General features: G+C 34.7%; 1 protein-coding gene across 1 annotated transcript in view; it reads left to right on the forward strand.

Moving 5' to 3' along the window:
• Window positions 1-9,879, forward strand: part of LOC131146276 (uncharacterized) — a 14,848-nt gene extending 4,969 nt beyond the window's left edge. Inside the window, exons 2-4 of the mRNA XM_058095752.1 lie at window positions 7,269-7,916; window positions 8,013-8,111; window positions 9,142-9,879. Of these exons, the coding sequence (XP_057951735.1) occupies window positions 7,269-7,916; window positions 8,013-8,111; window positions 9,142-9,501 (1,107 nt within the window). The 3' untranslated portion in view covers window positions 9,502-9,879. The remainder of the gene's footprint in view (window positions 1-7,268; window positions 7,917-8,012; window positions 8,112-9,141) is intronic.
• The last annotated feature ends 4,895 nt before the right edge of the window (window positions 9,880-14,774 follow it).

Raw genomic sequence — 14,774 nt, forward strand, 5'->3', positions numbered from 1 at the left:
ATCAAATCTATTAGTGCTACTAATTTCTTGATTATCAAGTTTAATCTTCTGTCCACTACTTCTTATGTTACTGAAATTACATTTCATATATTCTGTCATATGCGTACTTATTCTAAAACCTTTGGACTCTAATATGATTTCCCAAAGTTATAATTTAGAGTCCATTCTACTCCTACTTTCATCAATAAACACAATATCATCTACAAACAACATACAACAACATATCTCATTTTAGATTTTCCTAGTAAGTTCATCAATTACAAAAGTAAAAAGATAAGAACTTAAAGTAAAAACTTGATGTACACCTATTGTGAAAAATCTCTAGATACCCCTACTACCATTCTAACGCTAGTCACTACTCTATTATACATATCCTTAATGACCTCAGTATATCTACTACAAACCCCCTTCTTTTCTAAAACCCACCAAAGAACTTCCCTAGGTACTCCATCATATGCTTTCTCTGGTCAATAAAAACCATATACAAGTCCCTTTTATTTTCCCTAAACTTTTTCATTAATCTTCTTAAATGATAAATGCTTCTACGGTGGATCTCCGAGGCAGAAAACCAAATTGATTCTCTATAATCTTTGTTTCTAATCTTATTATTTGTTCAATTACCCTTTCCCATAATTTCATCGCATGACTTATAATTTTAATTCCACTATTATTATTACAATTTGAATATCGCCTTTGTTTTTGTATAAAGGTATTACCGTGCTTTTTCTCCATTCTTCCGAAATTTTCTTGGTTTTTATAATATTGTTGAAAATATTAGTTAACCAAATATTTCTTTTATCCCCTAAACCTTTTCAAACTTCAATTGGTATGTTATCTAGTCCTATAGATTTCTCACTTTTCATCTTTTTGAATGTCATATTACCTTCAAGGACTTTAATTTTGCAAATAAATCCCCAATTTTTAGTCTTCTCATTTGTCACTTCCATTGTGGTCCACCCCTTCACCGGACCCCGCATACGAGGGAGCTTTGTGCACCGGGCTGCCCCTTTTTATTTGTCAATCCCAAGTTCAATCTTTTATTTTTGTTTTTGTTAAACAACTTATGAAAGTATCTTCATCACCTCTCTTTTATGTCTTCTTCTCTAGTTAAGACATTATCATTCTTGTCCTTTATACAGTTTATATCATCTAAATCTTTGCATTTTCTTTCTCTAACTTTAACAAGTTTATAAATATCTCTTTCATTTCCTTTTGTACTAGTCAAGTATGTAAAGTATGATAAGCTCTATGTTTAGCTTCACTAATAGTCTCTTTTGTTTTTTTTCTTGCCTCTTTATATTTTTTAAGATTTTCTGTATTTTTACAACTTTGTCATACTTTATACCAATTTCTTTTTGTCTGAACGACCTTTTAAACTTCTTGATCCAATCATCAACTTTCTTTACTACTGGAGTATCTTTCTTTGGACTCACCTAAAATATCTTGTCATCCTTACGATACAGTTAGTGATTTTTTTCCAAATAGTATTTGCATCTACTTTATCCCCTACGGTCCAATCACACTATTTCATAATTTATCTTTGAATTTTACTATATTATCTCCCTTCAAGCTCCACCACCTAGTACTTTTGTGTTGATTTATGTTACACTTTCTCTTAAATTTTTTAGTATGTATATATAATACTAGGGCTCTATGTTGTGTAGCCAAACTTTCGCCAAAGATAAATTTACAATCCTTACATGATAGACAATCCTTGTTCCTAGTTAAGAAGAAATCTATTTGGCTTTTGTTACGCTCACTCTTGAAAATTATTAAGTATTCTTCTTTTTTTATAAAACAAGTATTCAATATAACCAAATCATAAGACATGGCCAAATCTAAAACTGTATCAACAACCTCATTTTTATCTCCATATCCATGGCCTCCATGCATCTTCCCAGTCTATATTATCCTTTCCAATGTGTCAATTTAAATCAGCTCCAATGAATGTCTTTTCAGACATTGGTATTCCTTGTAAAAAACTATCCATATCTTTCCACACTTGTCTTTTAAGATTTTTTGCTAAACCTATTTGGGGAGCATACAAACTACTGAATTTCACTATCTCTAGGCCTAGAGCTATCCTAATTTTAATGATCCTATTTCTTATTCTTTTAACATTTGCTACATTATCTTTTAGGTCTTTGTCTACATTAATTCACACTTTGTTTTTATGTTTCTATTTTTCAGTTTACCAAAGTTTAAATCTTGATTTTTTAATTTCTCTAGCTTTCTTCCCTACCCATTTCGTCTCTTGAAGACAAATTAAGTTAATTTTATTTCTAAATATTATTTTATTATTTTTTTCATACTATTGCCCATCAGAGTCCCTATATTCCAAGTTGCTAATCTAATCCTAGTTTCTTGCACTAACTTCTTAGCCCTTTCCCTTCTATACCGATTCGATCTATTCTCTTGAATGTCAGCTACCTAGCATAGCCCTACTCCTTTATCTTGGTATACTAGTGAGAAAAAAGCACGTGCATTGCATGTGAATATCATGTGTGATTAAAATTTTAACATACAAAAAACTAACATATTGCATAAGTATTAAAAATATGTGAATATTAAATAATATCTTTACCTATTGGTCCTTATCTCTCTTTGAACAAGGAGATGAAAATTTGAATCTCCACAAGTATAATTTAGGGAAGAATTCATATGCTTTATATTTAGGGGGCATTGTGAAGGAAATGATAACCAAATTAAAATAATTATGAATAACAAATCCATATACACTGTTTTTCCAATGCAAAAAATAAAATTGATATCTGAATAAAAAAATTTAAGTAAAATCTATGTTTACGTAGCTATATTGATAAAAAGATGAACATATATATCTTTGTGAAAAATGAAAATACATGAATTTTTGAGGAAACATATTTGAAAGGCATTTCAATGTGAAAAATACACGTCTTTTGACTATTTAACTTTTTAAATTTTATTTTAAATTTAATAAAAATAAATATTCAAAGTGACATCTCAATGTGAAAATACACGTCTTTTAGTTATTTAACTTTTAAAATTATATTTTAAACTTAATAAGAATAGATACTCAAACTAAGAGACCCCAATATGAAAATACATATGTTTGTGAAAATACATGTCTCTCTGAAGAGATGTATATGAAGAGGCATCCTAGTGTGAAATACATGCCTTTTGGTTATTTACTTTTTTTAGTTTATAAATAATAAAAATTAATTTTTAAAGAGGAGCTGTTTTCTTTGCTTTTATCTCTGGTAGGAGCGATGTCAGATTTTGGAGTTTGGGTAAATCTTTCTTTCCTCACCTAATTAAGGTTCATGTGTCTTTCTCTTTATCGGGTTAAATGGAATGCTAAAGCTCCTTCTAAGATAAAGGTGGCCCTTAGTAGAGTTAACACCAAAAATTTGCTGCAAAGTAGGAGGCCTTCTAAAGCTGTCTCTAGATGTGTCTCATTTGTGGGAGTAGGTCTGAGGACGCTTCTTATTTGTTTCTACACTGTTCATTTGCATGGGGATTGTGGAATACACTATTTTCATTTTGGAGTTCTTAGTGAAGTGTGGGTATGCCTGAAGTTGATTGAGCTGCTTTTAACTATTTGTTGGTTTTGAAATGGGTAAATCTGTTGAGAGGCTGTGGAGACATGCTATTTATGCTGTGTTATGGGGAGTTTGGTTGGAAAGGAATTCTAGATTTTTTTCTGGAAAGAGATTGTCAACAGATGTTTGTTGGGACAGGGTGCAGTATTTTGCTTCTCTTTGGGCTTTTAGTGCAGATTGTTTTAGAGGCAGCTGTTTTTGTGATGTTAGCTGAGACTAGGTGGCGATATTAAGTTGATGCCAGTCTTATTTTTTATTTCATGTTTGAGGACTTATTGTTCTACTTTTCTATATCTGCTTCTTGTTTCTAGTTTCAATAAAGCTTCTTTTTCTAAATAAAAGAAACAAGGCATAGGCATAAGGTGAGGCATTTAATCCTTATGAGGCAAGGCTTATCCTTTCGGTGTTGGGGCGCAAACATTTTTGGAATTTTATCATTTAGATAAAAATATGGAATTAAATTAAATATTTATAAAAATAAAGAAATAAATAAAATTCTAAAAATAAAACTATATGTAAACTACTTGTTAGCCATTCAAAGTTAAAATATTAAGTTGAACTCATTAAGTAAATCATGCGAAGAGATAATTATAACAAGGTTCAAATTATTTTCATAGGCTTAGATGCAATATTTGAATTCTTTTGGAAAGGTTGAAGTTTGGGAGTTTTAGAGATCAACTTATTAGGTCATTTCTTTCATATTAGCAATTAAAATTTTCTAGTCAAATCAAACTTGAGATTTTCACCCCAAAAATGCATTAATCTCAACTAAAAAGGTGCAAAAGTGCGTGCCTTTTGTACAAATGTATAAGCCTTCGTGTATACGTTGACTTTATTGGGATTTTGTATTTTATACTCAGCCCCAAGGGATCCTGGGCTTCAATTGAGCCTTTAAAACATTGTTTTGTGTGTGTGTGTGTGTGTGAGAGAGAGAGAGAGAGAGAGAGCCCCAAGTTCAAAAACTGTTTGTTGGATCAGGTTGGACTGTACCATTGGTCTACCTCTTGGGGGAAAGGGCCCCATGCCAGTAAGCTTGAGGCATAAGAATTCAAGATATACCCAAAAATACATGTAGCCTTTCAGCTATGGTTTTTCTCTGAATTCATTGGACCTGCTCTTGAGGTCATATACTTTATTTTTCTAATTTGTAATTGTGATAAGAGTAATTGAACTGTTTCATAGTTTTTAAGTTGATTTTTGATCATTGACCTTTTCAAATCCATTCTTAGGAGGCTTCAACGAAGTACCCAAAGGCATTGTATCCATGAGGTCCTAAAGTCATTATGTTTGAAAGTCTTGGTGTTCAATTTGTTTCCATTGACAAAAGGGGTTAATGCAGAAATGTGTTTGATGGAACAAAATTTTGGTAGTCCAGAGGAACTTGTCTGTACAAATTAAGAAGCTTAGAGAGGGAAGTTGAGATGCGTGAGAAGTGTGACTATTTTAAGGAACAATATAATATGAATTGAGTGCAATTTAGGAAGCATTGGTTGAGGACAAAGTGAAGTGGTGCTTTGGTTGTGTGATTTGAATCCAGCCAAAGCCAAAGCCAAGGCATTGAGGAATGAAATTGATTTACAGAGGATATGACTGTAGAGCAAGCGAAAAAGGATCCATTTAGCCACTCAAAACTGCTTGAATTGAAGAATTTCAATTTTTTGCAAGTGATAAAGCGACATATAGGTACTTCGGTCATGTGATGCTGACTAGTAAATGTGCAAGACAACAAGTGAACAGAATTGATTTGAGTCAAGCCAAAGGCAAAGCCAAGGCATTGAGAAATGAAATTGATTTTACTGAGGATATGACTGTAGAGCGAGTGAAAAAGGATCTATTTAGCCAATCATAACTGCTTGGAATTTAATAATTTCAACTTTTTGTTTCGTTTTCTTTTTATGTTTTAAAAATTATGCCAGCAGCTGGTATTTTAGTTTCAATTCTTTAGTTTCATATGAATACCTTCTGAAACCAATTTAAATCTACTTTCTTAAAGTCAGTGACTGAAGCCTTTATTCAAGTTGCTTCTTGAGCATATCAGTCGCTGCATCCAAATTGTGTTGGGAGTAGTGCTTTGGTCAGATAGTAATTATATGGTTCCTTAGTCTATAAACATGGGGCTGGAATTTAGTTACCTGAAATGTGGTATTGGAACCTACACATTAAATTAGTATGTAGAAAGCCTGTAATTTTAGTTTTGGAGTTGTATGCATGATTTTACTGTCACTTCTGATTTTGGCTGCAATGGCAGTGTAATGGGCTCATTTTGGCATATGGTAGAAAGTTTGGAATCAAGACATTAAATATTGGTGAATACAAATTAAAAATTTATGATTGCAACAGAAATAATTTGTGGAAATTCATGCAAGTTGGAAACCATATTAGCATTTTATTCATGTATTATAATGATTTATAATGTAAAATGACTTATTTTAAATTACCTGCTGTTTGATGCTGAGTGCAAAGTGCACCATGCTTATGAAATAAAACAGGTGTCTCATTTAATTGTTTATGTCCTTTTTTTTAACTAGAGAGTCAGCTCGTGAAATTCATTTGAGTGGAAGTACTAAGATCTTTACAGTTTTAAAAGTCGCCAGCTATAATGTGTTCCATATGTAGATAATGTAAAGGCTTTGAAGGCTTTCTTTGCGAGTCTAACATTTTGTTTTCGTATAGAAAAGTAAATAGTTCACTTATTACACTTTGAGAAATCCCTACCTGACTTTTCATCTTTTTTGAGGAGATAATTGTTCACCACATAGCTTCTTGCTTCCATGGTCTTAAATTTCCACGCAATTGTCGAAATTTCCGGTTTCCATCACCCTTGAAATTGAAATGGCAGTCAATTTCCATCTTGCATAATTTCTGTTGAAATCTCAACGAATCATCTGAATTTTATTGAAATCTTGAAATTTTAGCAAAATTTGTTGAAATTTTAACCATGCAATGAAATTTCCTCAAAATTCAAATGAGAGATTTTCAAGTGAAGTGAAATTTCTCTCAATTTATTTTATTTATTTTAATTGAAACAACATATTATTACAAGGGATGTTAAAATTATATGAAAAAATTACAACAACATGTTATTTAACCATTCATGTCTAAATTATTATTATTTGTATAATAAATAATATTTAAATGATTTATGAATTTCATTTGTATTAACTGAATACGTTTAACACGTATTATCTTACAAATACGTTTGATACGCATATTGTATTACAACTTTTCCACCTCATACATAACATAAATGTATTTAGGTTGTAATATATTAGTCCTAAAACGTACATTATTATGCCTGTTAGCCATTTCTAAAATCTCACAAAAAATTCCATGCTTTACTACTGATTTCTGTTATTTTTTCAAATCGAAATCGAAATTTCTGTACTTTTGGAATGCTTTGAAATTTGAGTCGAAATCAAAATTTAAGACCATGCTCGTTTCAAACAGCTCAGATCAGGGAAGTGGGGGAATGGATCACTATGGCTGAAAATAGAATACATGTGTGGGAGCGGGGAGGGGGTGATCATCTTTTTATAGATGTTCTTAGAAAACTTCATGGTTCAAAATATGCATATAATTATCAAGAAAATATATCCCTGTCATTTTCTTTGCATGCTATGGCAGCAGACATCCCTCTGCAGCAGTCCTTGGATGTTTTTCATCTCTTGATTTTGTTTCTGTCTGCAGAATATTATTGGTCAGGAAGCTGGCAAGAGTGTAATTGAGGAATATATGCGACAAAGAGGTCACTTGGATCTCTACAGCAGCACACCAGAGGTTTCAACTTCTAAATTGCATGCATATGTAAAGCCACCTTCAGATGAAAGGTTGGTCACTGGAAGCAAAAAACCATCAAGAACACCCAAAGAAGTTGCTGTATCTCATGATAAGGTAAACCAAGTCTCAAGTGAAACTGGTGACTCAAGAAACTCAAATAAAGGAAACCAAGGTGCTTCTAGGAAGAAAAGATCTGGGAAAGTTGTCCCTCTTGCAGAGGCTGCAAAAGGGTCAATAGTATTTCAGCAAGGGAAACCATGTTCATGCCAAGCTCGTCGGCACAGACTGGTGAGCAATTGTTTGTCTTGTGGCAAAATAGTTTGTGAACAAGAGGGGGAGGGGCCTTGCAGTTTTTGTGGCGCCCTTGTGCTTGGTGAAGGAAGCACATATGCTGGTCTAGATGAAAATGCGCTTCCCTTGTCAGATGCTGAAGCAGCAGCTGAAGCCTATGCAAAGAGGCTTGTTGAATACGATCGAAACTCTGCAGTGCGCACAACTGTTATTGATGACCAGAGTGATTATTACGATATAGAGGGGAACAGCTGGTTGTCGATGGAGGTACCTTATTCATTGCAACCTAAATAGTTGCAGCTTGCTAGCATATAGCTAACATGCGGGCACATGCTAATTCACTTGCTAGTAATTTCTTCTCAGGAAAAAGAACTTCTGAGGAAGAAACAAGAGGAGATTGCAGAAGCTGAGCGGGCCAGGCGTAACAAAGTGGTTATGACATTTGACTTGTTTGGCCGCAAGGTCTTATTTCTTTCCAATTAAACTGCATTTTGTGTGGTTCTCATTTGGTCTTGGTCCTGCATAAATCTTATATCTTACTGCAACTTAAATGGGGTTCCAGCAGTCTGGTCAGCTTTGGCTTTTGTTTACCACCATTCTATTTTTATCTGTCAAGTTATTTTTCTCGTCATATTCTGGCATTTTTATTTTATGACCATTACACAAGCTTTTTTTTTGTTCACCATATGTTTTGATTTAAATCATAGGTTGATTTTTCAACAGCATTAGTTAAACTTCTTGTTGAGAAGGGAGGAAAATATGTGTGTGATTGCACGTGCACGTGCATGTTGGAGAGAGTGGGAGAGATTATTCTCTCTCATTTCCCACCCCATGTATCTTTTTCTTTAGACTTGAGATATGTTTATTGCAGTTGTACAATTCAAAGTCTTTTTTGAATATTTTTGGGCAAAAGACAATGACCTTCCATGAGCTTTCAAAAACTCCAGTGACCTCCCCTGAAGTTTGTTCCAAGGACGTTCCTTGAGATTTTCCAAAAAGACACAAACCTTCCCTTATATCTTACAAAAAGACAAGTTTTTTGAGGGGAGGTCTGTGTCTTTTTGGCAAAACCTTAGGGAAGGTTTGTGGTATTTTTGAAACCTCAAGGGAGGTCTATGACATTTTTGAAACCTCAGGGAGGTATCTATCTTTTTGCCAAACCTCAGGGGAGGTCAGCATCTTTTGCCCAATATTTTGTTTTGCTTATGGGGTTAATAGAGAGTCTCACTTGGCTGGGGCTACACAATGGGGGTTGCCCAAACCCTATCCCAAAATTCTGTCCATGACCTTGGGCATTCCAATGTTAGAACCATGAACCTCCATCCTGTATCTTCAATAGCCAACCATTGCACCTTCCCTTCCATTGATGCTCATAAATATTTTTATGTGTTTAGTTCTTAACAATAATAACTCGGTCTATAATTCTGTTTTTAATTTTGATAACTGGCTTCTACTTCATTAACTTGCATTTTGAATCTCATATGTATTACAGGTACTGATAAATGAAGATGAAGCTTCAGAACTAGAATCAGATAAAAGAATTCTACACCCACCAGATGAGAGAGAGGTGAACCGAATTAAACCAAATCCCAGTCTTAGAATTCAACCCATCTTTATTGACCCTGGCTGCAGTACGAAGCCTGTTAAGAAGAAACAACCAAGTAGGTTCCTGGATAACGGCTTGTGCTTGGATATAACAGGGAGGGTACAGCATGATAACCATGAATCAAAACATTTTATAATTGACAACCAGGAAGGAACAGCTTCAAATGGGAAGTTGTGGAGGAGACCATCTGTGAATGGAGATTCACGTCTAGTGGATGAAGGTGAATGTTCTTTGGATTACAATTGATTTCTGGGGTTTGTACTTTTTATGCTTGATTTAGTTGGCAAGTGCAGTGGTGCTCCAGAAAAACATTGAAATATTTTTGGAAATTGTTGTTTTATTAGAGTTGAACAAGTATAATGTTTGAAGGCAGAAACAGTAACATGAAAGTGCTGTATCTGCATGAGCTCTTGAGGGCGTCTCTACCATAATGGTTTACTAATATGCTGTTATATCCTGCCAAGTAAGGCGCAAAGCTTGCCATCTAGAATGATACTATTGCAAACTTCTTGTATTTGCTTTATAGACACTTGCGCAAAAAAAAAAATATATATTATTGTAATTTTTGTCCCCATATGATGAACTGAGCATGTCATTAAGTTGAATGTCATTTGTATTGATTCATGTACTGCCCATATGATGAAGATGAGCTACCATATTTCTCTTTTTGTATTTTATTGAGTCTATTGACTGTATTATCCTGCAGGGAAAAAACATTTGCTTGAAAAAAATGTACATACAATGATGGAATCGGTTCTAACAAAACAACTGCTGAAAGCCATTGCATGCAAATTAATTTATGATTGAAAATTTTGTTTCAGTTAATGGAAACAAAGTAAGATATCTCAATCCACTTGAGAAAACAAAAGCACCCCGGAGTGGGTGCACTTCCTAACCTAATGAGATTTTTATTAGTTATTATGAAGAGCAAGACTAAAGGACTTGAGGATTGTTAGAGTGGTTAATTTTCCTTAGAGGAAGGAGTACAACAGTAGCTAAGCGGCCATGGACAGCCTGCTGAAAGAGGTGTTCAGTGCGAGGAGGGGCCGTAATGCTCCATATCCAATTCTCATTTTGAAAGGCTTTCCTCAAGATTAATAGCCTACCAATAGGCTGATTATGAGGTGAAACTATCTTCTAATTTTTTTTTTTTTTGGTTAGAGCTCGATTTATACTCCCATGTTTGATGAAATAAAATGAGGAATTATATGATAAATGTGTAAATTTATAAAGTTTAATTTCATTTTATTCTATTGTATTTTTTCGTATCACAAAAAATCATAAAATCTTATGAAAAAGAGAACGAATACAACTGAAAGGATTCATGACATAATATGCATTATTTATAGCTTCAGCCTAGAAATATTTAGGTAATTTATATTCATTCAGCATAGTCCTACCCATTTCCTGCAATGACTTATTTTTTCTTTCTACCACACTATTTTGTTGTAAAGTCCTAGGTGCAGAAAAGTTGTGTGACATGCTCTCTAGGTCACAATAACTTTCTATGCTATCGTTTTTGAATTCAATGCCTCTATCACTTCTTATGTGAATTATCTTATAGCTTTTTTCATTTTGAATTCTCCTGCATAACTTAGTAAACCGTTCACACGATTCATTTTTATGTGAGAGAAACAAAACCCATGTGAATCTAGAATAATCATCAACAATAACAAAAGCATATGATTTTCCACCAAGACTTTGCACAAAATTAGGACCAAATAAGTCAAAGTGAAGCATTTCAAGTGGTCTAGTGGTGGATATAGATTTCTTTTTCTTAAAGTTTGATTTTGTTTGCTTACCCATTTTATATGCATCACAAATTTTATGTTTCACAAATGGTGTTTTAAGCAAGCCTTTCACGAAGTCTTTTCTCACTAGTTTTGACAACAAATCCATGCTAGTGTGTCCTAAGTGTCTATGTCATAACCATCCAGTTTCATTTATTACAGAAAAACAAGTTACTTGTTGCGAAACTAGATTATCAAAAGTATATACATTTTCATGGCGATTGATTACGTGTCAAAAGTGCGTAATTAGGCATTTACAATTATTAATTTAATATTACAATTTCACTTAAATGTCTGATTATGTCTCATATTTTAATCATTGAGTCCATTAGATAATTTTAAGATAATTATCCTATTCTTGTCGAGAATTTATGAATTTTTATATTTAATTATTGCAGGACTTTCGTGGAAAATTAAAGAAGAATAAAAAAAAGAAAGAAAATAATATTGCGTGAACCATAGATGGGCATGCAATTGCAAGAAGCCATCTGAGTTGGACCTCAAAAGGGAGCAGTTGGGCTTTAAAAATCACAAACAAGAAGGCCGTGGATTTGATGAGGTGACCGGCCATGCACGTGCACGTGGGCCCGAAATGGAGAAGCCCATGTGTTTGGTGTGTGCGTGAAAGGGGCTGCTAGAGCTTAAGGCCGAATTGCAAGCTGGGATGAGGCTCCAATGAATGGGAAAGTCAACAATTGTGGGCTTGAGTAGCTTTTGGGGCTGATGTGACCTACCCATGCAATCTAAGGAAGAAATCAATTGGGCTTGTGTGCCAAATTGGAGCCAAATTTGGATTGGGTAGTAAAGTTTGAAAAGTCAAAAAGTATGGGCTTAGGTTGCTTTTTGAGTAGGCTTTATTACTTTATTATTTTCCTTAGGGTTTTTTTTTTAATTTTTAAAAAGGGTTTCTTTTCGGTTTTAGTTGGGGGGGAAGGTCTTTTTGTTTTTTTTTTGGATTACGCACCGGGTATCCACGTGTCCGTTTTATGGTCCACGTGACTAATCCTGCGTCCCTTGAAGTTGATCTCACAACTCCAAAGGGAGGGTAAATTTAGGAGTCCAGGGGCAGAAATGAGCCCGGGAGGGTTTGAACGCTTGACCTCGTGAGAGGCACTCCCGCAGCCCGCACTGCCACCTCAACCACACCCTTGGGGGGGGGGGGGAGGTCTTCTGGGTAGAGGTCTTCTTTGTGGTGGTCTTCGCTCCTAGGGTCTCGCGCCGCACAGGGGGCAGCTGGGGTCTTCTTCGAGGGTCTCGCGCCGCAGCAGAGTAGGAAGCTGTGTGCATAGGAGCTCCATACTCTACGGCCACCATCTCTCTCTCTCTCTCTCTCTCTCTCTCTCTCTCTCTCTCTCTCTCTCTCTCTCATCTTTCTTTCTCTAATCTTTTTTGTTAGTTGTTTATTGTTATTTATTTTCATTTGTCATTTTAATACATGTTTTAATATTTAGTTTCTGTTTAGTACTACATTGAGTATTTTTGCTTAGAGTTAATGTTGGGTCTATTTATGTTTAAAAATATTAGTGGATTAAGTTTATTTGCAGATTAAATTAATGTTGAGTTTGTTTTATTGATGTGTTTAAGCTACTTTTATTTTTGTTCTCATCTCTTTCTTCTTTCTCTTCTCTCTTCCTTGCCATTTAAGTTATTCACTTTAATGTTAGTTTAACGTTTTGTTTAAGTTTAATTCTCTTTAGCCATTGTTGAAGCTGAATATTTTTATTTGAGTTATTTTTATTGTGAGTTTAGTTTGTTATTGAATGAGTCTTATTTGCTTTATTTTTTTGGTCAAGTTATCATTATGTTGAGTTGGGTGTTTAATCTTAAGTCATTGTTGAGGGTTTAATTTTAGTTTATCTTTGTTTAATTAGTGAGTTGTTTGGTTGGTTTTATGCATGTTAAATTTTTGGTTTAGGTTTTGCGTCACTTCAATTTCATCACAAACTTTCAAAAATCCCAAGAAATCGAATCTGCACCATGTTCAGTAAAATTGTTTTCTTATTTTCTTTTCTTGTTTTGAGCTAGTTTAGAACTAATCTACATTCCCCGTGGAGATGATCTGGCCTATTTAGACTAATTATTACACGACATAACTCCTATACTTGGGATAGCCCTAATGCTACTCATTTTTAGAAGTGAGTCAAGTTTTTGGCGCCAATGCTAGGGAGTGCCAGAATTAGTTTTAATCTAGTGTTTCTCCATTTATTTTGATCTCTCTCATAATTTGAAAACACAATATATATATATATATATATATATATATATATATATATATAATATTTTCAAAAAAAAAAAAAGAGCTAAAATTTTTTTTGATCATGCTTGACTGCTGCTATGTTGGTGACTGTCTGCTATTTGGGTTGATGTTTGATGCCTTGGGTTAGAGACATTTCACATAGGTTATACAAACTGTCACCTAATACAGGTAGTAGGTTTCCTATTTCTATTGTTAGTGAGGACACTGAAATTGATTTGAGTGATCTTTTTGAAGAGAATTTTGAGGAAACCATGGCTGAACCTCCACCCGCACCTCGCACTTTGAAAGACTTTTTGTAGCCTACACGCACCACTACACCATCCTGCATTGCTTTGCCAAATAATGCACCGAATTTCACCATTAAGTATAGTATGTTGTCAGTAATACCTTAGTTCCACGGGATGGATTCTGAGAATCCTTACTAGCATCTGACCGATTTTGAGTTGGCATGTACTATCTTCATTACTAGAGTAGGAACTGATGAATACATTAAGCTTCTTTTATTTCCTTTTTCCTTGAAGGATAAAGCGAAGATCTAGTTTAATTCTCTAAGACCTAACTCTATTTCTGATTGGACTGACATGCAATGTGAGTTCTTACATAATTTTTTTCCTTTTCAGAGAACCCAGTTTCTATAGGAGTAAATCAGTCAGTTTATGCAGAGAGGCGATGAGACTTTCCAGACTTGTTGGGAAAGGTTCAAAGAGCTGATTAATATTTGTTTGCATCATGGGTTTGAGTCTTGGAGGCTGGTAAATTATTTCTATACTACCCTCACTTCTGATTGTAAGTAGTTTGTTCAGACTATGTGTAATGGGGAGTTTTTCAGCAAGGAACGAGATGAGGCACTAGCATTCTTTGATTACTTAACTGAAAGTGTACAAAAGTCGAATACACGATATGATAGAGCACCAATGGCAGTGCAACCTCTCAGGGCAATTGGTGGTGGAGGTAGATATGAGATAAAGAAGGAAACTGATATCCAAGCTCGTATTGCTGCATTAGCTAGGAGGGTAGAGGTTATGGAGTTAGAGAAGGTGAAAGCAGCAAAATCAGTTGAGGTGTGCTCTCTATGCGCCAACTCTAGCCATAAGGCCCAGGATTGTCCGATCATGACGGTAGTGCAGGAGAGTAGGTCTGATAAGATTCAGTCAGCAAATTGGGTTAATAGAGCTCCCAATTAGCCCTTCTCAAACACTTACAATTCGAGATGGAGGAATCGCCCAAATTTTTCATGGAGGAATGATCAGGTTGGTCAATCTTCTTCACAGTTTTAGCAGCCTCCCCAGTCTTTTGCACCACAGCCTCAGCATCCATATCAGCCACATCCGATTTCTCAACACTACTCACCTCCAGGGTTTCCATCTAATGTTGCACCCGTTCCACCAAAAAGGTCTTTTGAGAATACTCTTCAGTAGTTCATGCAAATTCAGGCCACAACTAACAATGAACTGCGAGGCGTCATTAATAAG

This window comes from Malania oleifera, chromosome 13 (genome assembly GCF_029873635.1).
Source record: "Malania oleifera isolate guangnan ecotype guangnan chromosome 13, ASM2987363v1, whole genome shotgun sequence".
In the NCBI taxonomy this organism is placed as follows: Eukaryota; Viridiplantae; Streptophyta; class Magnoliopsida; order Santalales; family Ximeniaceae; genus Malania; species Malania oleifera.